The sequence below is a fragment of the Tetranychus urticae genome, chromosome 3 (genome assembly GCF_039701765.1).
Source record: "Tetranychus urticae isolate SD_2017Ah chromosome 3, NJAU_TeUrti_SD_1.0, whole genome shotgun sequence".
Taxonomy (NCBI): Eukaryota; Metazoa; Arthropoda; class Arachnida; order Trombidiformes; family Tetranychidae; genus Tetranychus; species Tetranychus urticae.
Genome location: NC_142960.1, coordinates 6,507,381 through 6,528,544, shown reverse-complemented (window position 1 = coordinate 6,528,544; position 21,164 = coordinate 6,507,381). Strand labels below are relative to the sequence as shown.

General features: G+C 31.6%; 3 protein-coding genes and 1 long non-coding RNA gene across 4 annotated transcripts; 2 read left to right on the top strand and 2 right to left on the bottom strand.

The window, feature by feature from the left end:
• The first annotated feature begins 411 nt into the window (after window positions 1-411).
• Window positions 412-2,176, top strand: LOC107371851 (IST1 homolog). Its single transcript, XM_015940010.3, has 3 exons — window positions 412-532; window positions 744-1,356; window positions 1,427-2,176. The coding sequence occupies exons 2-3, from the start codon at window positions 855-857 to the stop codon at window positions 1,834-1,836; spliced, it is 912 nt and encodes a 303-aa protein (XP_015795496.2). The 5' UTR covers window positions 412-532; window positions 744-854; the 3' UTR covers window positions 1,837-2,176.
• Window positions 2,177-2,652: 476 nt separating this feature from the next.
• On the top strand, window positions 2,653-3,555 carry LOC107371497 (1,5-anhydro-D-fructose reductase-like). Its single transcript, XM_089269308.1, has one exon. The coding sequence runs from the start codon at window positions 2,653-2,655 to the stop codon at window positions 3,553-3,555; it is 903 nt and encodes a 300-aa protein (XP_089125434.1).
• Window positions 3,556-4,056: 501 nt separating this feature from the next.
• LOC112539962 (uncharacterized) lies at window positions 4,057-5,502 on the bottom strand. The gene is made up of 2 exons (XR_016199538.1): window positions 5,286-5,502; window positions 4,057-4,944 (listed from the first exon to the last, which is right to left on the bottom strand). It is a non-coding gene; the product is annotated as an uncharacterized LOC112539962 (long non-coding RNA).
• Window positions 5,503-17,974: 12,472 nt separating this feature from the next.
• Window positions 17,975-19,678, bottom strand: LOC107371664 (uncharacterized). Its single transcript, XM_015939807.3, has 2 exons — window positions 19,494-19,678; window positions 17,975-18,743 (listed from the first exon to the last, which is right to left on the bottom strand). The coding sequence occupies exons 1-2, from the start codon at window positions 19,615-19,617 to the stop codon at window positions 17,998-18,000; spliced, it is 870 nt and encodes a 289-aa protein (XP_015795293.1). The 5' UTR covers window positions 19,618-19,678; the 3' UTR covers window positions 17,975-17,997.
• Window positions 19,679-21,164: the final 1,486 nt, after the last annotated feature.

Below are 21,164 nucleotides of genomic sequence, written 5' to 3'. Positions count from 1 at the left end.
CCTAAAAAATATTGAAAAATAATTCAATGATTTGGATTAATAACTAAAAAAACTGACTATTAAAAAACAGAAGTAAAAATGAAAAAGCAATCAATTTAGGAAAGTAGCCACCACCGGTCTCAACAGGTGATTGGTTTGTCTGTTGTTGCTTTGGGTTTTTGTGATTGCAAGGTCACACTTTCACGATTTGCCTTTTTAAGTTTCTTAATTGTTGAATACTATTTATATTCATAAAATTCAGAATTTTTTTAACGCAATTCATGATCTCTTAGAAGATAATTGAGTTTAATAATGTAACTCTAATAAAACGCAATTACATGAGTGAATATCATTTTTCCCGCCAGTAATTTCAAATTTAACCTAAAAGTGTGTTACTAAGCAGCGAAATTGTTATTTACAGTTAAACGTCACTATTAATTTAACTCGATTGTTTATTATTGTTTTTTATCATTTATTTGTGTTTTTAATGCTGGTACCTTGAAATTCAACGTTAATATTGATACAAGACTTCTCTAGTGTACTAATTATTCAGGTAAGAGATAGAACATATGCTAATTCATTACGATATTTGTATTGTCAATTTTTATTGTGATTTTGTTTATTGCATCAAAGCTATATGTCATTATGTCTTTTATCCAGATTGAAGCTTTGTTTTGACATTCATTCTACTGTACCCCAGTGTGTTCAATTAATGATTCAACCGAATAATGTAATCTAATCTTCTCTTATTCCTCTTAATTTAGAGCTCATCGACAAACCTCTGGATTGTATTAAAGAGGAAGTGATTTCTGGTAAACACAGCAAATTGTATCGCCAGCCAAATAACCCTTTTGGTAATATTCATTGAATCAAAAATGGCTCCCCCGATTTCAGCCAATTTCACTAAATTAAAGACCAATTTGCGTCTTTCGATTCAAAGACTGAGACTGCTTGGTAAAAAGAAAACAGAACTGACTCAAAAATCAAGAACAGAAATTGGAAGTTACATATTTACTGGTAAAATCGATCGAGCCAGAATCCGTGTTGAACACATCATAAGGGAAGACTATCTGGTTGAAGCTTTTGAAATGCTTGAAATGTATTGTGATCTTTTATTGACTCGCTTTGGTATGATTGAACAAATGAGAACAGTTGATGAAGGATTGGTCGAAGCCATTTCATCCATCATTTGGGCATCCCATAAGATTGAAGGCTGTCCAGAATTGAAAGTTGTTGCTGATCTGCTGTCTAAAAAGTATGGTAAACAGTTTGCAATTGCAGCTCGAGACAATTCACTGGGAAGAGTGAATAAAAAGCTTCTTCATCGATTGGGTGTTGAAATTCCACCTAAAGTCTTAGTCGAAAAGTATTTAGTCGGTAAGATAATTGATAATATAAATTTGAAAACAACTCTAGTCTAATTCTGAATATCTTCTCTTTTTTCCAGAGATTTCAAAAAGCATGGATTTAGCATATGAGCCAGACCCAACCATACTTAATGCAAACAATTTGAACATTATGGATAAATTTTTGTTGGATCTTGAATCGAATGACCCTAATCCACCTTTGATTCCGTCAATTCCTCCAAATTCATCACCATCTTCAACAATTCCTGATGAACTCGCCGTATCAACATCAAATGGAAATAAAATTAAACCACAGGAACTAGATAATAACATATTGAGTTTGAACGATGATGTGGATGACATTGAGAATTTCTTACCTGAAGTACCTTCTTCCTTACCTGAGCTCCCTAGTCAAAAAGACTTTAATCAACAAGAAACAGTCAAGCTCAAAACAGATTTAGACTTTGAAGAGTTAACCAAAAGATTTGAGGCCCTCAAGAAGTCTAAATGAACACTATTAACAGTTATTGTTGCTTAACCAAAGCTAAATTTTCGTTATCTTTTATTGTTGGCGTATCAACTTTGTAATACGATATTTTTTGTTATTCAATGTCATCGGATCGACATGTTACTTGGTCCACAGTTAAAGTTAAGTTGGTTAAATTAAATGCATTCAATGTTTCTATTCAACTTTTCATCAATCAAATGATTGTTTGGCTCAGAGATTAATTGAGTAAATGCAAATATTGATAATGATGTTTTAGTCTAGAGATAATTTTACAACTACCGATATTATGATAAAATATTAAAATCGGATAACTTGTCAATAAAGTCACAATTATTTACTCTAACGAAGATTCGTATTGTTTATTGTTTTGATTATTGAAAATATACAAAACATTTAATGATTTTCATTGTTTCTCGGAAAATTGTTAATCAGTGAATAAAACAGGTAGTGAAAAAGAGTAAGCAATTATTGTATTACTAATGATTCATTAGTAATCAAGTAATCATTAAACTCTCTAATCATTAAAATCAGTATTCACTCTTTGCTCTTTAAAAAACACAAGAACGTAATGGTTTATCTCTGATACAAGAATTTATTAAAGGCAAACATTACAGCTTTTGAAATCGTTCATGCTTGCTGGGGAAAAATAAATAATTTACAAATATTGACGTAATATTTTTTATAAGACAAAGTTAACTCATTGATATCAACATCTTATTGTCTTCATTGTCATTGATCCCAACGATTTTGTAACATTAAATTTGTGCCCCAACAATTTCAAGTGCTTCGTCCTCAATCAAATTAAAGATTTAATTAGAAATGAAGTTTCTATTATCAGATGGTCGCAGGATTCCTGCTGTTGGTCTTGGTACCTATAAAATGAAGGATGAAGAAGTTAAAGATATTATCGACTACGCTTTATTGGAGGCTGGTTATCAACACATTGATGCAGCTTGGATTTACGAAAATGAACGTCCAATTGGTCAAGCAGTTAACCGAATTCTCGACTCAGGCAAATTAAAGCGAGAAGATATTTGGATAACATCTAAATGTTGGAATGATAGCCATGAAAGATCTCAAGTGATGTCAGCCTGCAAAAGAAGTCTAGAAAATTTAGGTCTTGAATATCTTGACCTTTACTTGGTTCATTGGCCTATGGGCTATAGTAATGATCCTGAATCTGGCCTTAAAATCTCTGATGTTGACTACTTAGAAACCTGGAAAGGTATGGAAGACGTATTCAGGGCTGGTTTAGCCAAATCAATTGGTGTCTCCAACTTCAACATAGATCAGCTTGAACGCTTGCTTGCAAACTGTAACATAAAACCAGCTGTTAACCAATTTGAGGTCCATCCATATTTAAGCAACTGTGAGTTGGTTGATTACTGTAAATCCCAGAGTGTCCATGTTACCGCTTATACACCTATTGGTAAAGGAGGATCTTCAAATTTATCAAAGGACCCCGTTCTGGTACAATTGTCATATAAATACAATAAAACGTGGGCTCAAATTGCATTGAGGTACAACATTCAAAGAGGAATTTCTGTGGTTCCAAAAACATCAAATAAAGACAGATTGGTCGAGAATATTTCAATTTTTGACTTTGAGCTGACCGGACCAGAAATGGATGCTATCAGAGATATAGATAGAGAGCAACGTATGGTTACTTTTGATGCTACCAAGAATCATCCTTTTTACCCCTTCGAGGAGCCAAAAGATTGATGATGCTGTTTTTCATGATTTTTTCATCCTGTATGATATTGAAATTTTTTAAAATCGATCTGGAATAGTGAAGATTGTTGGTGATTATCGTTATAATTCATTATTATTGATATTAAAAAATCAATTGTGTTCATTGGAATAAAAGCTTTTAATTCTTATGTGAGTTTTAACATGATTAACATCCATTTGGTCATAGTTTAAATTTTTCACGAAATAGTTCCTCTTTTATATATTACACGTTAATTAGTGATATTTAATATAAAATATACTTTCATCAACTCAAAGCATCTACGCTTGTTGTTTCACTTTTACTTGGGCTAGCTTTAGGTCTGATTTTTGATTTACCCATCTGCTTGATCAGGTAAATATGGTCGTTACATAAAAGAAACAATCAAGCAATTGTTACACTTAAAGACAAATGGGCAAACACGAGTAAAAATCAATTTCTAACAAACTGAAACTATTTTGGTTTGTAGGGACATAAATTGATGGATACATGGATTGAATACTAATAATAGTATTTTTTCAATTTAAAGGATAAGATACATTGCTCAAAGCATTACATGAATTTATGTAATAATATAAGTTAATTTTAATGTTATATGATTTTAATAAAAAAAGTTGTGAGGAAAATTATTGAGCGTAAAATTTAATTCAAAATAATTCTGCATTCATCAATTTTGCGAGTTCTTGTCTGTTTTGTCTTGGTATCAATGAAAGTGACAATAAAGTAATGGTTTTCAGTTAATTTTGGGAACAATGAAAGAGTTTTTTGATCAATTTCAAGAATTGTCGCTTGTGCTGGCCCCCAGAAAACCCGAGTAGGCACTGGATGGCCAAATAAAAGGAGATATTTCATGGTTCTGAGGAATTTTTCCGTTTCTGCCAATAATCTCGGATAATCTATTTCCTCCAGAAAAGCTGGACAATCAATTTTAGGACAAAATTTTTTAAACATATCGTAATCTTCAGGTTTTACTTCCAAACCTCTGTTTAGATCATTACAGACAGATTTACAATCATCATCGTTCATGTCCCATTTTAAAAGTGTATTAACTATTATATTGACTTGTTCCATGGGCAGTTTGTGAGGGTAGAAATCAACTGAAAGAGGATCAACTCTGATAGATTTAATAATGTTGAAAGTAACATTATCAATAATCTTTTCCATCAATGTCAACATGACGACGTCCGTCTTATCAAATGACGATTTCGATGAACCACAACATTTTTCCAGTTCCATGCTCATATTCTTGGTTAATTCGGTGTTTTCATGATACAAACTTGCTTCACTTGGAAAAGTGCGAATCACCACATCCTCTTCCACCAGTTTTGAGCCAATTATACTTGGACTTCTAAGAGACTCGAAGCCGTCCGGTCTAAAGACCACTAAATGGGCAAAAAATTTTACAATTTTCATTGTTTAAAATATCTATTAGAAGGTTAATGTCACATTACTTGTGTACATCAAAGCACTGGCATCTTTATGAAAAGATTACGTAAGTCAAGATTGAAACAGTCTTGAGTCTCATTTTTTCATGTTATGAGCCTTGTTGCTTATTGTTGTAATATAATAATTACAATACAAGTTGTAACATTAACCTCATGGATACAGAATTAACTACTGTAACTTTATTGATAACATTTTCCATTTTTTCAAACTTGAGGTCGATTCGGCTCAAGGTGTAAGATTATTTGAATAGAGAAATTAAGATATCAATAGGACTTACTCTTAAATAGATGGTAATTTCGAAATTTATATTCATCAGAACCAGATTTTATCTCCTTTATGAGCATCAACGAAGAAAATGGAAACAATAGAGAAAAACAAAACAAAATTTGAAAATCCATTGAATTTGATTGAATTAGGGATTGAATAAGAGCTGAATAGTCAACTAATGCTCACTAGCTATTAGTTTATGTATATAAAATGAAAATTCAACATTTATTTTCCGATATTTCCTTCTTTTTGCATAGAGTATTTCAATGGACTTAAATAACCGGTCAAGTTACTTGTAACTTATCACCAGATCCTCTCGATTATCAGATTATTTCCCAAAAACCACTTTGGCTAATGAATTACATTATCTATGGTGTGTTGGCATTTTTTTCTAACTGGATTCATTAAAATCCAACCGAACTTTATTTAATCTTTTTTTCGTTTCAATCTCTGTAGTTACTCAAAACAAAAAGTGCCAATGGAGTCGAAATTTAATTTTATTCAATTCATCGTTTTATCTTTGATTCATTTAATATCAAGTCAATGCTTAGATTATGAAAATTTTGTAGCTGCTGCATCTCATGTTAATTATTATATGAATATCAAAACCAGTGTTGACTTACAATCTATGAATCGTAAAGACACAGTGAAAGACCAACCATGGGAACTATGGAGAAATGGTAGTGCCTTTCCTCAGCTAAATAACTTTCCATTGTGCAAAGTGCAGTTCGATTCCAATGACAATATTTATCTCTATTTATTCAAGAATGAAACAAGTACTTTGCATGGACCAATAAGGATCGATTCGAAACACATTGATCTAGACATGAAATTCAATGTAACCAAGGAAGACAGAGATACTTACTCAGACAACGCTTATCCCACGGAATCTCAACTTAACCTTATGAAATATGCTCGATGCCTTTTGATGTTTAAGGCTTATAGAATCTCTGATGAATTTGATTCGATACCTCATTTGAATATTAATCTTGAGTTGGATCCTGAAACTGCTTCACTTTTCCCGACAATCGAAAAAGACGATTATTTTATAATAAGTATTATAAATTTTGTCGATAGAATCATTATTCACCGAGAGCTTGATGGTGAGTCAGCTGCTGTATATATTTTTTGGAAACCACTTACTGGTTTGTCAACTGTTTTGGAGACTAGATGGAAGCCAGGTTCGATCAACTGGATTGTGGCCTCTCATTCAATTTCAAATTATACAATTTTATCCCCAACACAACGAAATTTAAAATAAAATCAACACCCGACTAAATTAACGTTAAAGATAGTTCTGTTTGATCAAAATACCTTCTAATAATAACTCTCTCCGGGTTCATTTTATCCTTCTTTTTGAATCGTACCTAGGTTATAACACCAAATGGTGTTTGCTAGTGCTTCTGGTACTTACTTTAATTTAGAGTTGTTATTGAAAAGACACAATCAACACAATTGTCACATTTATGCATAAATTGACACAAATGAGCAAAAAACGGGTAAAATAAATTTTTTTCAAATTCAGACTCTGTTTAGTTCGATTTTCATGTGAATCAATCGCTTTTTGTGACTGCAAAAGTTAGAGAGCTGAAACTTATTATTTGTCAATAAAAATTGTTGGTTCATATCATGAATTGACAGATTTCATATATTTATCGACTGTTCTCTTGATTTTGGCCATTGGCTTTAAAACTTTGAGACTTAATATTTCGAGAATCGGCCTCACCAATTTGATGTTTTACTAATTTATAATTTAATTCGACTTAATAACTTTCATAAGCGCATTTGGGTAATGGTATAATATTTGGACTGTAAATCCGTGAGCAACAACTTGTTTCAACAAAATGAGCTCATCTCAACCCATTTCTTGGTAAATGAACCATTTTTCTGGTTAAAATTACACATGAAATGTGAAGAATGCTGCCAAAGGCTCGAACATTTGAGTAAAGAGTTGAGACTTGGTGGATTTGCAGAGACTGTGAAAACTGAGTCCATTGGTACTATTAACTAGCTATAGCTCCGTTGCTCCGTCATTTTGTAAACAGCTGTTTATAAAATGAAAGTATTCAGTCCATGATGTGAGCCAATCATTTTTATGGATAAATAATTAAATTCAGCTCTTTAGCTGCAACGGTCACAGAAAATGATCGATTCAATTGAAAATCGAACTAATCTCTTTTACATAAAAATGAAAATTCTATTTCTCAAAATAAGTAAATTTGCTGGTTTATCATCAAAAGTTTCATCAGATTTATGAGTTTTATGAATAAATCTGCTTCCATAGTTGTGCAAAAAGTGATCGAAGTAATCGATTTTCTCGAAAACTGTCGATCAGAGAAATCTTTAAACCTCACGAATGACTCAGTTTTTATGTCTCTGCAAACCAACTGAGTTCAACTTTGAAAAAATATATTTTTACCCATTTTTGACCATTTGTTTCAATTTTATACTTTTATTATCGGATCATAAAATTGGAGTGTTGGTGATTTATTAAAAAATCAATTGTGTTAGTTTGAATAAAAGCTTGCTATTCTTATGTGAATTTTAACATAATTAACATGCATTTGGTCATAGTTTAAATTTTTCACGAAATAGTTCCTCTTTTATATATTACACGTTAATTAGTGATAATTAGTAAAAAAATATACTTCAATCAACTCAAAGTATCTACGCTTGTTGTTTCACTTGGGCTAGCTTTAGGTCTGATTTTTGATTTACCCATCTGCTTGATCGAGTAAATATGGTCGTTGCTAAAAAGAAACAATCAAGCAATTGGCACACTTAAAGACAAATGGGCATAAACGAGTAAAAATCAATTTCTGCCAAACTGAAACTATTTTGGTTTGTAGGGACATAAATTGATGAATACATGGATTGAATTCTAATAATAGTATTTTTTTCAATTTGGGGGATAAGATACATTGCTCAAAGCATTACTTGGATCATGTTTGGTGTAAACAATTGTAAATAAATGAAACTGCATCACTAGAATTGTTGATAAAAATATTAAATTATGTAATAGTATAAGCCTTGTGGAGTTAATTTTTATAACATATGATTTTAATAAAAAAAGTTGAGATGAAAATTATTGAGTGTAAAATTTAATTCAAAATGATTCTGCACTCATCAATTTTGCGAGTTCTTGTCTGTTTTGTCTTGGTATCAATGAAAGTGATAATAAAGTAATGGTTTTCAGTTAATTTTGGGAACAATGAAAGAGTTTTTTGATCAATTTCAAGAATTGTCGCTTGTGCTGGCCCCCAGAAAACCCGAGTAGGCACTGGATGGCCAAATAAAAGGAGATATTTCATGGTTCTGAGGAATTTTTCCGTTTCTGCCAATAATTTCGGATAATCTATTTCCTCCAGAAAGGCTGGACAACCAATTTTAGGACAAAAATCTTTAAACATATCGTAGTCGCTAGATTTTACTTTCAAACCTCTGTTTAGATCATTACAGACAGATTTACAAACATCATCGTTTTTGCTCCATTTTAAAAGTGTATTAACGATTATATTGACTTGTTCCATGGGCAGTTTGTGAGGGTAAAAATCAACTGAAAGAGGATCAACTCTGATAGATTTAATAATGTTGAAAGTAACATTATCAATATCCTTCTCTATCAATGTCAACATGACGACGTCTGTCTTATCAAATGCTGATTTCGATGAACCACAGCAGCTTTCCAGTGCCATGCTCATATTCTTGGTTAATTCGGTGTTTTCACGATACAAACTTGCTTCACTTGGAAATGTACGAATCACAACATCCTCTTCCACAAGTTTTGAGCCAATTATACTTGGACTTCTAAGAGACTCGAAGCCGTCCGGTCTAAAGACCACTAAATGGGAAAATGATTTTGATTTTTTATTGTTTAAAGTATCTATAAGGTTAATGTCACATTATTTGTGTACATCAAAGCACTGGCATCTTTATGAAAAGTAAGTCAAGATTGAAACAGTCTTGAGGCTTATTTTTTCATATTATGAGCCTTGTTACTTATTGTTGTAATGATTACAATACAAGTTGTAACATTAACCTCATGGATACAGAATTAACTGCTGTAACTTAATTGATAACATTTTCATTTTTTAAACTTGAGGTTGATTCGGCTCAAGGTGTAAGATTATTTGAATAGAGAAATTAAGATATCAATAGGACTTACTCTTAAATAGATGGTAATTTCTAAATTTATTCTCATCAGAATCAGGTTTTATCTCCTTTATGAGCATCAACGAAGAAAATGGAAACAATAGAAAAAAACAAAACAAAATTTGAAAATCCATTGAATTTGATTGAATTAGGAATTGAATAAGAGCTGAATAGTCAACTAATGCTCACTTCACTAGCTATTAGTTTATGTATCTATTTATTTTCCGATATTTCCTTCTTTTTGCATTGAGTGTTTCAATGGACTTAAATAACCGGTCAAGTTACTTGTAACTTATGATACTCATACATATGTATTTATTTGTATTACTTGTAACTTATAACCAGATTTAGGTCTCGTTTATTTGGCCTCAAACCATTTTGGGCCGAAGTATTACATTATCCGGATCTTGGTGTGTTGGCATTTTATTTCAAACTGGATTCATTAAAATCCAACCGAACTTTATTTAATCTTTTTTTCGTTTCAATCTCTGTAGTTACTTAAAACCAAAAGTGCCAATGGAGTCAAAATTTTATTTTATTCAATTCATCGTTTTATCATTTATTCATTCAATCTCAAGTCAATGCTTAGATTATGAAAATTTTGTAGCTGCTGCATCTCATGTTAATTATTATATGAATATCAAAACCTTTGTTGACTTACAATCTATGAATCGTGAAGATACAGTGCAAGACCAACCATGGGGACTATGGAGGAATGATAGTGCCTTTCCTCAATCCTCTTTCCTGAATCAATACTGTCCATTGTGCAAAGTGCAATTCGATGCCAATGACAATATTTATCTCTATTTATTCAAAAATGAAACAAGCACTTTGCATGGACCAATAAGGATCGATTCGAAACACATTGATCTAGACATGAAATTCAATCTAACCAAGGAAGACAGAGATACTTACTCAGACAACGTTTATCCCACGGAATCTCAACTTAACCTTATGAAATATGCTCGATGCCTTTTGATGTTTAAGGCTTATAGAATCTCTGATGAATTTGATTCGATACCTCATTTTAATATTAAGCTTGAGTTGGATCCTAAAACTGCTTCACTTTTCCCGACAATCGAAAAAGACGATTATTTCATAATGAGTATTATAAATTTTGTCGATAGAATCGAAATTTATCGCGCGCTTACTGGTTTGTCAACTGTTTTGGAGATTCAATGGAAGCCAGGTTCGATCAACTGGATTGTGGCCTCTCATTCAATTTTAAATTATACAATTGTATCACCAGCACACAACGAAATTTAAAATAAATCAACATTCGACTAGTTAACATTAAAGATAGTTCATAAAATGATATCAAACACAAATTAATAAAAAATGTTGAATATGCGGCAAAAACCTTAAGCAACAACATACAAATCAGTCGCCTGTTGAGACCAATGGTCATTCCTTTCCTAAGGAGGATCTGCAATTGAATAGCGAAATTGCTTCACAAAATGTTTTAGAACAGAAACAAAGCAAATAAAAGACATAAATACAACGCTAACATCGCACCTAACCTACCGTCCCGACTAGGACTCCGTTCTGGTACAATTGTCATATAAATACAATAAAACGTGGGCTCAAATTGCATTGAGGTACAACATTCAGAGAGGAATTTCTGTGGTTCCAAAAACATCAAATAAAGAAAGATTGGTCGAGAATATTTCCATTTTTGACTTTGAGCTGACCGGACCAGAAATGGATGCTATCAGAGATATAGATAGAGAGCAACGTATGGTTACTTTTGATGCTACCAAGAATCATCCTTTTTATCCCTTCGAGGAGCCAAAAGATTGATGATGCTGTTTTTCATGATTTTTTCATCCTGTATGATATTGAAATTTTTTAAAATCGATCTGGAATAGTGAAGATTGTTGGTGATTGTCGTTATAGTTCATTATTATTGATATTAAAAAACAAATGTGTCCATTGGAATAAAAGATTTGCATGCTTTGTGAGTTTAACATGATTAACATCCATTTGGTCATAGTTTAAATTTTTCGGGAAATAGTTTCTCTTTTATATATTACATGTTAATTAGTGATAATTAGTACAAAATATACTTTCATCAACTCAAAGCATCTACGCTTGTTGTTTCACTTTTACTTGGGCTAGCTTTAGGTCTGATTTTTGATTTACCCATCTGCTTGATCAGGTAAATATGGTCGTTACATAAAAGAAACAATCAAGCAATTGTCACATTTATAGACAATTTATATAATTTAAATCAAATTAAACACTTACTCACTGACTTCCGCCAGTCTTGAGGGATCCCAAATAGTGTTTTGCCTTTCACAAAGCCCTTTCTTTTGAGATGATTGACCATTTTTCTAAATACATTTGCACTTGGAAATTTGTCTGGCAAATCGCTCATCAAATTTTCCATAGAATTAGTCCGCCCAAACTGATCTAACTCTATTTTTCCATCCCCGTCGTCTATAGTATCAGTCACATTGTCATAAATTAGCTCAATTGTATATATCCAACAATTATTTTAACGGCTTGTAGGATAATACGCGTACCAAACTCTTGGACCATCGAAACAAGAAGACCCTGATTGAAGAAGTCGGTTGCTAGCCGAACCCGGAACTGAAACACAAACAAATGTGTTCATTGAAATAAAAGATTTGCATGCTTTGTGAGTTTAACATGATTAACATCCATTTGGTCATAGTTTAAATTTTTCGGGAAATAGTTTCTCTTTTATATATTACATGTTAATTAGTGATAATTAGTACAAAATATACTTTAATCAACACAAAGTATCTACGCTTGTTGTTTCACTTTTACTTGGGCTAGCTTTAGGTCTGATTTTTGATTTACCCATCTGCTTGATCAGGTAAATATGGTCGTTACTAAAAAGAAACAATCAAGCAATTGTTACACTTAAAGACAAATGGGCAAAAACGAGTAAAAATCAATTTCTGCCAAACTGAAACTATTTTTGTTTGTAGGGACATAATTTGATGGATACATGGATTGAATACTAATAATAGTATTTTTTCAATTTAAAGGATAAGATACATTGCTCAAAGCATTACATGAATTTATGTAATAATATAAGTTAATTTTAATGTTATATGATTTTAATAAAAAAAGTTGTGAGGAAAATTATTGAGTGTAAAATTTAATTCAAAATGATTCTGCATTCATCAATTTTGCGAGTTCTTGTCTGTTTTGTCTTGGTATCAATATAAGTGACAATAAAGTAATGGTTTTCAGTTAATTTTGGGAACAATGAAAGAGTTTTTTGATCAATTTCAAGAATTGTCGCTTGTGCTGGCCCCCAGAAAACCCGAGTAGGCACTGGATGGCCAAATAAAAGGAGATATTTCATGGTTCTGAGGAATTTTTCCGTTTCTGCCAATAATTTCGGATAATCTATTTCCTCCAGAAAGGCTGGACAACCAATTTTAGGACAAAATTTTTTAAACATATCGTAATCTCTAGGTTTTACTTTGAAACCATTGTTTAGATCATTACAGACAGATTTACAAACATCATCGTTTTTGCTCCATTGTAAAAGGTTATCAACTATTATATTGACTTGTTCCATGGGCAGTTTGTGAGGATAAAAATCAACTGAAAGAGGATCAACTCTGATAGATTTAATAATATTTGATGTAACATTATCAATATCCTTTTCCATCAATGTCAACATGACGACGTCCGTCTTATCAAATGATGATTTCGATGAACCACAACATTTTTCCAGTGCCATGCTCATATTCTTGGTTAATTCGGTGTTTTAGTAATTAGAAATGTGATTGATTAACAGAGTTTTTGTAATCATTGTAATTCACTAGTGCTCAGGGTTAAGTTAACAAAAAAGGGTCAACTTAAAATTAACTTAACTGTGACCGTCACAATTTTTTAATGCATCGAATAGTATATGTTTAATTAGGCACATAATTAAATCAAAAAATGTTCCATTTCTGCAAATCAAAAATTTAAACTCCTTTTACAAAAAAGATATTTAAAAATATTATAATGTTTACTCATTTGGTAAAGTAGCGACTTGAATGATATAGCTGTGGTTAAAATTTTTGATGACAGTAAAAATTATAATAAGCATATGCAGTCTTATATTAATAAATGTACCTAGAAAGAAGTTATTTCTTAAAATTGTGTCTTGTTCGAAATTTTCACTGTCCTCTTCATTCTTAACATTGTCTCACCCATTCTTAAAGGATTAAAGTTAAGTTTTACGACCAGTGTCCTCTTCAATATTAACACTGTCTTCTTCATTCTTTAAAGCTGTCTCCGTCAAAAGTAATTTTCTGTAAATTTTTGATTTGCAGAAATGAAACATTTTTTGATACAATTATGGGCCTAATTAAACTTAACTATTCCATGCATTAAAAAATTATTTGCGTTAATTACCTTACCTTTTTTACATTTTCAAAATTAATCTAATAGCATTAAAATCCAATGTGATCGTTTTAGATTGTTATTAATTTGCTATTCAGACTGTAATAAGAGCTATAGATAAGAGGGTAACAGTCTAGTTAGACGGACACAAGAAGGAGCGTTAATTTAACATACGATTTAAACCAAACACAGTAAAGGGCCTCATGTGTTGTTTTAATAATTTTTACATAACAATGATATTTTAATTAATATTCAATTGTTGAATTAGTGAACAAATCAAATTTATTTATTCATTATTCTTCTTGTTTCCCCCTATTTTTAGGCCTAATATTTATCATCATTAAATATTTCGTGGATCGTCATATTCTTTATCATTCTGCATATCCAAGCCAAGTTTCAAATAAAACTTACCGAAAGATTAATTTCATGTTTTTCTCAACAATTCTAATGATGCAGTTTCATCTATTTACAATTGTTTACACCAAATATGCTCCAAGTAATCCTTTGGCATTTGATCTTACCTATTTATTGTTGTTAATAATTTTAATTAGTCAGACCTAAAGCCAGCCCAAGTAAAAGTGAAACAACAAGCGTAGATACTTTGAGTTGATGAAAGTATATTTTATACTAAATACAACTAATTAACGTGTAATATATAAAATATGAACTATTTCCCGAAAAATTTAAACTATGACCAAATGGATGTTAATCATGTTGAAATTCACCTAAAAATAAAAAACTTTTATTCCAATGAACTCAATTGATTTTTTTAACATCAACGAATGCTTTATAACGACAATCACCAGCAATCTTCACTATTCCAAATCAATTCTATGATCCGGTCAGCTTAAAGTCAAAAATTGAAATTTTCCGACCAATCTGTCTCCATTTGATGTTTTCGAAACCACAGAAATTTCACGTTTTATCGTATTTGTATGACATTACGATAAAACAGAACGGGACGTCCTAGTCGGGACAGTAGGTGCGATGTTAGCGTAATATTTATATATTTTATTTGTTTTGTTTTTGTATGTAAAAAGATAATAATAAACTAGAGGTTTCAGCGATCATGACTTATCAAAATTTCTATCAAGTACAATAAATTCAATCCACATTTAAAGACTCATCAGATTCTTAATGAAAAAAATTATCGTCAATGAGAAAAAATAAAAATAAAATGAAATCTAGTTCTACAGTTGAACAAAATTAAATCTAAAAGCCATGTTATTCAGTATGCTTAATTGTATTTTATGAATTATGAATAGAATTGACTGGTTTCGCGGCTTGTTTTCAATTAGATAAAAATGTAAATATTCAATATTTCTTATGAAAATGCTATTTTATTATATGCGCAAATATTCAGAGTTAGTACAACGTCAAAATACTAAGGTTACGTCAAAGTACATTCAAAAAAGTTTATTGCGCGAAAATATTTTAGCACGCAATTTTCCCTATTCAATTGCAGGTCCTCCTTTGGAAAGAAAAGACCACCGGTCTCAACAGACGACTGATTTGTCTGTTGACGCTTTAGGTTTTAGCCGCAAAGGCAGCATGTTTCATTAATTTGTGTTTGATATAATTTTCAAATTTCGTTGTGTGTTGGTGATAAAATTGTATAATTAAAATTGAATGAGAGGCCACAATTCAGTTGATCGAACCTGGTTCCCAATGAGTCATCATAGTAGCTAACTCACCACCAAGCTCGCGATAAATTTTGATTCTATCGGCAAAATTTATAATACTCATTATGAAATAATCGTCTTTTTCGATTGTCGGGAAAAGTGAAGCAGTTTTAGGATCCAGCTCAAGATTAATATTCAAATGAGGTATCGAATCAATTTTTCGTCGTTGTAGTTGAATTAGGGCTTTCACGCTGTGTAATTTTTTTTCTTAGAACCCGCTCAGTTCGACCACAATCTTGACGCAAAAATTTGATGCTTTGACTTTATATATTGTATAGATGGGTTTACATAATATGTATTGTTATTAATTTGCTATTCAGACTGTAATGAGAGCTATAGATAAGAGAGATAAGAAAGTTAAAAGACGCAGGAAAAGAAGGAGTTAGCAGAGAAAAAGAGATGAAAAAATTCCAAAAATTAAAAGGATTGCTAGTGGCGCCGTCGCGTTCTGCTCCTTTTCTCATCTAAAAAGATGGTTAACATTGCGTGCTACCTCTATATACTCTTTGAGTCAGACATCACATGAACCGTCGCTTCACAGTGTTGAAGCAACATTAGCAAATGAAATCAAAACCACGAATGAATCAAAATCTGTAGCATTCAATGAAGTTAAAATTGTAGATTGTTTACATATAAGAATCGCTTCATCAATCACCCTTTTTTAATCAAAAACTTAATTATCTTAATTTGAGACAGGGTCGTGCAAGTTCCGAGTCGGATAAAAAAGAAACTCATCTAGGAGGATTTTTTTCAATCTCAGATGAAGCCATTCTCGAGAGACGTGGCGTTGACGCTTTGAATTATCTCTTATTTTTGCGACATCTCATCTTTTTTCTGGCCATCATATCGGTACTTTGTATTTTCATCATTTTACCTATCAATTTAATGGGAAATTATGTTAGAGGTAAAAGTTTATTTTCTCGATTAACCATTAAAAACTCATAGACTCATATCGCTGTGGCTAATCTATTTTTACCCATTGCTTTATTTTTTTACTCCACAATCACGCATCAACCAGAATGAATAAGGATCGATTTGCTACGAGAACCTTATTTATTCGCAAAACTGTCAACAAAAAAGGTGCTTCAGCCAGAGAGGACATTGCTACTTTTATCCCAGAAATAGCTACAAATGAACTAGTTAACGAAAGAATTCAGTTTGTCTATGACGTTCGTGTTATGAAAGAGTTCAAAGATGATTTTGTGCTTAATTTCAACGCTTAAAGATTATGTCTCGGCTACTTGATGAATATGATTAATCGTTCGGGTTGGGACATTACAAATTCGGCTAATGGCTAGGCTTACTGGGTTTGGGCTTATTTTTCCCAAAACATTTGGTTTGACTTATTATCGGACTAAAAAATGGGAAGCTGTCAGAAACGTCAACTTTCAGTATTTATATTTTCATTTCAGGAGCTTTTTTCATTAATTTCCGAACTGAATCAATGGCTCGTAGTGTTTACCAAAAAATAACCCAACCTCATGCATTCTTCAATACTTTTCAAATGATGAATTTTGTAACTCTCAGGAACGCAATGAGGCTTAATCATCTGCTCCTGATCCAACGGACATAATGATTTATCAAAAAATAGCAATAAAAAACAGTAAACTAGTTAATCAAAATTATTAACAACAATAAATAGGTAAGATCAAATGCCAAAGCATTACTTGGAGCATATTTGGTGTAAACAATTGTAAATAGATGAAACTGCACCATTAAACAAGCTGAGCTTCGATCGTAAATTTCTTTTCACCGAATACAATAAATCCAATCCACATTTAAAGACTCAAATGTTGTCTAATCTTATAATCAAAATCTTATATAATGGTTCAAGCTTAATGAAGTTAATTTTAATAATGTAAGGTAGTGGAAATAAAAATTTAGACATAATTTCAAAATTTATTTGCGACAGAATGGCTAGACTTAAGGGCACCATTTTTTCAGATATCGAACTGGCAACTTAACCATTCATAATAAATAATTTTTGAAATCGTCAAAGGACTTGGTGAAAGTCCACAAATTCGAGAGCGGCAAATAGAAGCGGATTATTGAAAATGGCCTCAGAAAAGGTCGATAGTTATCCGAGTTTAACTTTAAACTTGATTAAGATCTTCAGCATAGACCAAATTATGCAAAAAACTATAATTTAAAATTTACGAAAAAGATTCAATCTTTTTGAATCATAAAAAGGCCAAAAAAGGCAAAAATTTGAAAATTAAACAAGGAGTTAGCGAAAAATTGCATTGGAAATAATATTAAATTTCAAAAAATGAAAAGTTTGACAAAGATTACTTTCTTCGATTTTTTTCATGAGATAGAATTTGAATAGCGAAAGTAGCTACTTGGGGTGTATTATGAGTATTCAATTAACTAAAATTCACAAAAATAAATTCTTTAAGTAATCTGGTTGCTGAATAATCAGCAAAACAATTTATGTCTAAATTTTTCTTTCCACTACCTTATGATTGTAATAAAAAAGTTTAGCGAAAAATTAGCGAGCATAATGAATTGAGTTTAATTCAAAATAATTCTGCATTCATCAATTTTTCGAGCTTTAGTCTGTTTTTTCTTGTTATCAATGAAAGTGACAATAAAGTAATGTTTTTCAGTCAATTTTGGAAATAATGAAGCAGTTTTGTTATCAATTTCAAGAACTGTCCATTGTCCTGCAATCCAAAACTCTGTAGGCAATGGAATGACTAATAAAAGGAGATATTTCATGGTTCTGATGAATTTTTCCATTTCTGCCATTAATTTCGGATAATCCGTTTCCTCTAGAAAAGCTGGACAACTAATTTTCGGGCATCTTTGTGTAAACTCTCTGTAACTTATAACATCTACTTCGATACCTCTGTTTAGATCATTGCAGACAGATTTACAAAATGGTTTGTCTGGACTGTATCGGAAAAATTCAACATATTCCTTGACTTGTTCCATGGGCAGTTTGTGAGGGTAGAAATCAACTGAAAGAGGATCAACTCTGATAGATTTAATAATATTTGATGTAACATTATCAATATCCTTCTCTATCAATGTCAACATGACGACGTCTGTCTTATCAAATGATGATTTCGATAAACCATAACAGCTTTCCAGTTCCATGCTCATTTTCTTGGTTAATTCGGTATTTTCACGATACAAACTTGCTTCACTTGGAAAAGTGCGAATCACCACATCCTCTTCCAAAAGTTTTGAGCCAATTATACTTGGATATCTATCGTAAGTAGCATTGCTCCAGAAGCATCGCGGTGGAGTGACCGCTAGAAGGGAATAATTTTTACATATTTTATTGTTTAAATGTGAAATGGGAGCACAAGAGTAATATTTAGCTACCTGAGTGTGGTGATTATTACCATAAAGATATTGATAAGATGAAGATAAAGATTAAAATGGACAATGATGTGAAAATGCATTATATTTATCAAAATTTTCATCGTCATAATCACCAAAGAGTATAATCTTACTCTTTGATAATCACCACAATCAGTTGAATGTTACTCTTTTGTCCCATAAGGAGGATGTCAAAATGAATTGAGAAAATTGCCCAAACTCAGACCACTTTCATAATTTACTAAATTCTAACTTTCAATCATGAAGTTTTTGCATTCCTCTATCCTCAAATCTCTTGAACGGTAACTTTGACCGAGAAATGATTTATACAGCTTAGAAAATTAAGTTTCGCCCATCAAGCTTCAATGATACGCATCTAAATCGATAAGATTAGTTTTAATCAAAATCTCCATTGATTTTACAATTGATTTACTAGTCTTATCAATCCAGATGCGTATCTTTAAATGTTGATGGGCGAAACTTAATTTTCTAAGCTGTATTATTGAAATCAGCAAACAAAAAATACATAATAAAAAATTATTATAAAAGTGATCGGAAAATAGGAAACTTTTGACATCCTCATTTCACATTGATAACATTTACTTATTTTTCAAACTTGTTCATTAGGTTCAAGGTATAAGATTATTTGGATGAAATATTTAAATATCAGATAGACTTACCATGAAATAGTCTAATGAAATTTCTAAATTTATTCACATCAGAACCAGATTTTATCTCCTTTATGAGCATCAACGAAGAAAATGGAAACAATAGAGAAAAACAAAACAAAATTTGAAAATCCATTGAATTTGGTTGAATTAGGAATTGAATATCATCTGAATGGACAACTAATGCTCACTAGCTGGCAACTAATGTATTTAAAATGAAAATTTAGCATTTTATTTCCGACACTTCCTTGTTTTTGCATCAAATTTTTCAATGGACTTGAATAACCGGTCAAGTTACTTGTAACTTATCACCAGATCCTCTCGATTATCAGATTATTTCCCAAAAACCATTTTGGCTAAAAAATGGAGACTTTTGTGTGTTGGCATTTTATCCCGAACTGGGCTCAATAAACACAAATTGTATTTTGTTTATTTGTTTTTTGTTTCAAACTCTGTAACTTCAAATCCTAACTGCCAATGGCTTCAAAATTTTGTTTTATTCAATTTATCGTTTTGTCTTTGATTCATTTAATATCGAGTCAATGTGAAAATAGAATGGATGAACCTGCTACAGCTTATGTCAATTATTATATGAATATCAAAACCAGTGTTGACTTACAATCTATGAATCGTGAAGACACCGTGAAAGACCAACCATGGGGACTATGGAGGAATGATAGTATCCTTCGTCATCGATACTGTGAATTGTGCAAAGTGCAATTCGATTCCAATGACAATATTTATCTCTATTTATTCAAGAATGAAACAAGCACTTTGCATGGACCAATAAGGATCGATTCGAAACACATTGATCTAGACATGAAATTCAATCTAACCAAAGAGGCCAGAGATAAGTACTCAGACAAGGAGTTTCAACTCAACCTTATAAGAGCTGCTCGTTGTCTTTTGATGAATGGGGCTTATAAACTCTCTGAGGAAGGCTCTTTAATACCGCAATTGGCTATAAATCTTGAGCTGGATCCTGAAACTGCTTCACTTTTCCCGACAATCGAAAAAGACGATTACTTTATAATTAATATTGTAAATTTTGTCGATAGAATCTCAATTTATCCTGAGAAAACTACAAATCCAGAAGCCTCAAGTGAATTAGATGACGGAACATTTGTTCTGTACCCAGGTCCAATCAACTGGGTTGTGGCCTCCCATTTAATTTCAAATTATACAATTTTATCAACAACACACAACGAAGTTTTAAAAAATTAAAATACGATTAGTTACATTAAAGATAGTTCTAATAGTTCAATATACCTACTAATTTTATGTAAAACAGATTAGCTCGATTTTCATCGAGATCGATCCGTATCGATCCTAAAAAACAGCGATCTTCTCAGGTCTAATCAACATTCAATTAGTTAAATAATTCTGATAGATCAGAACACCTTATGATAAAGAGCTCTCTCCGGTCTCATAAGACAATCTTTATGAAATGAATAAAATCTTCGAAGAAGCCAATCCGTTATTAAACACGACGTTATAAAAATCACGCGTAAAATTATACTGCTATAATACTATAATGCTATTATACATTTTCTGATTTCCAAAGGTCCTCAATTTCATCACCATCATTAATGGCAAATTTGTCTTTAAACAGCTTTAAGACATTTTCTAATCTTTTTTAATCGCCTGAAATTCAAAGTTCATTGTAAGTATTGAAAACCTATT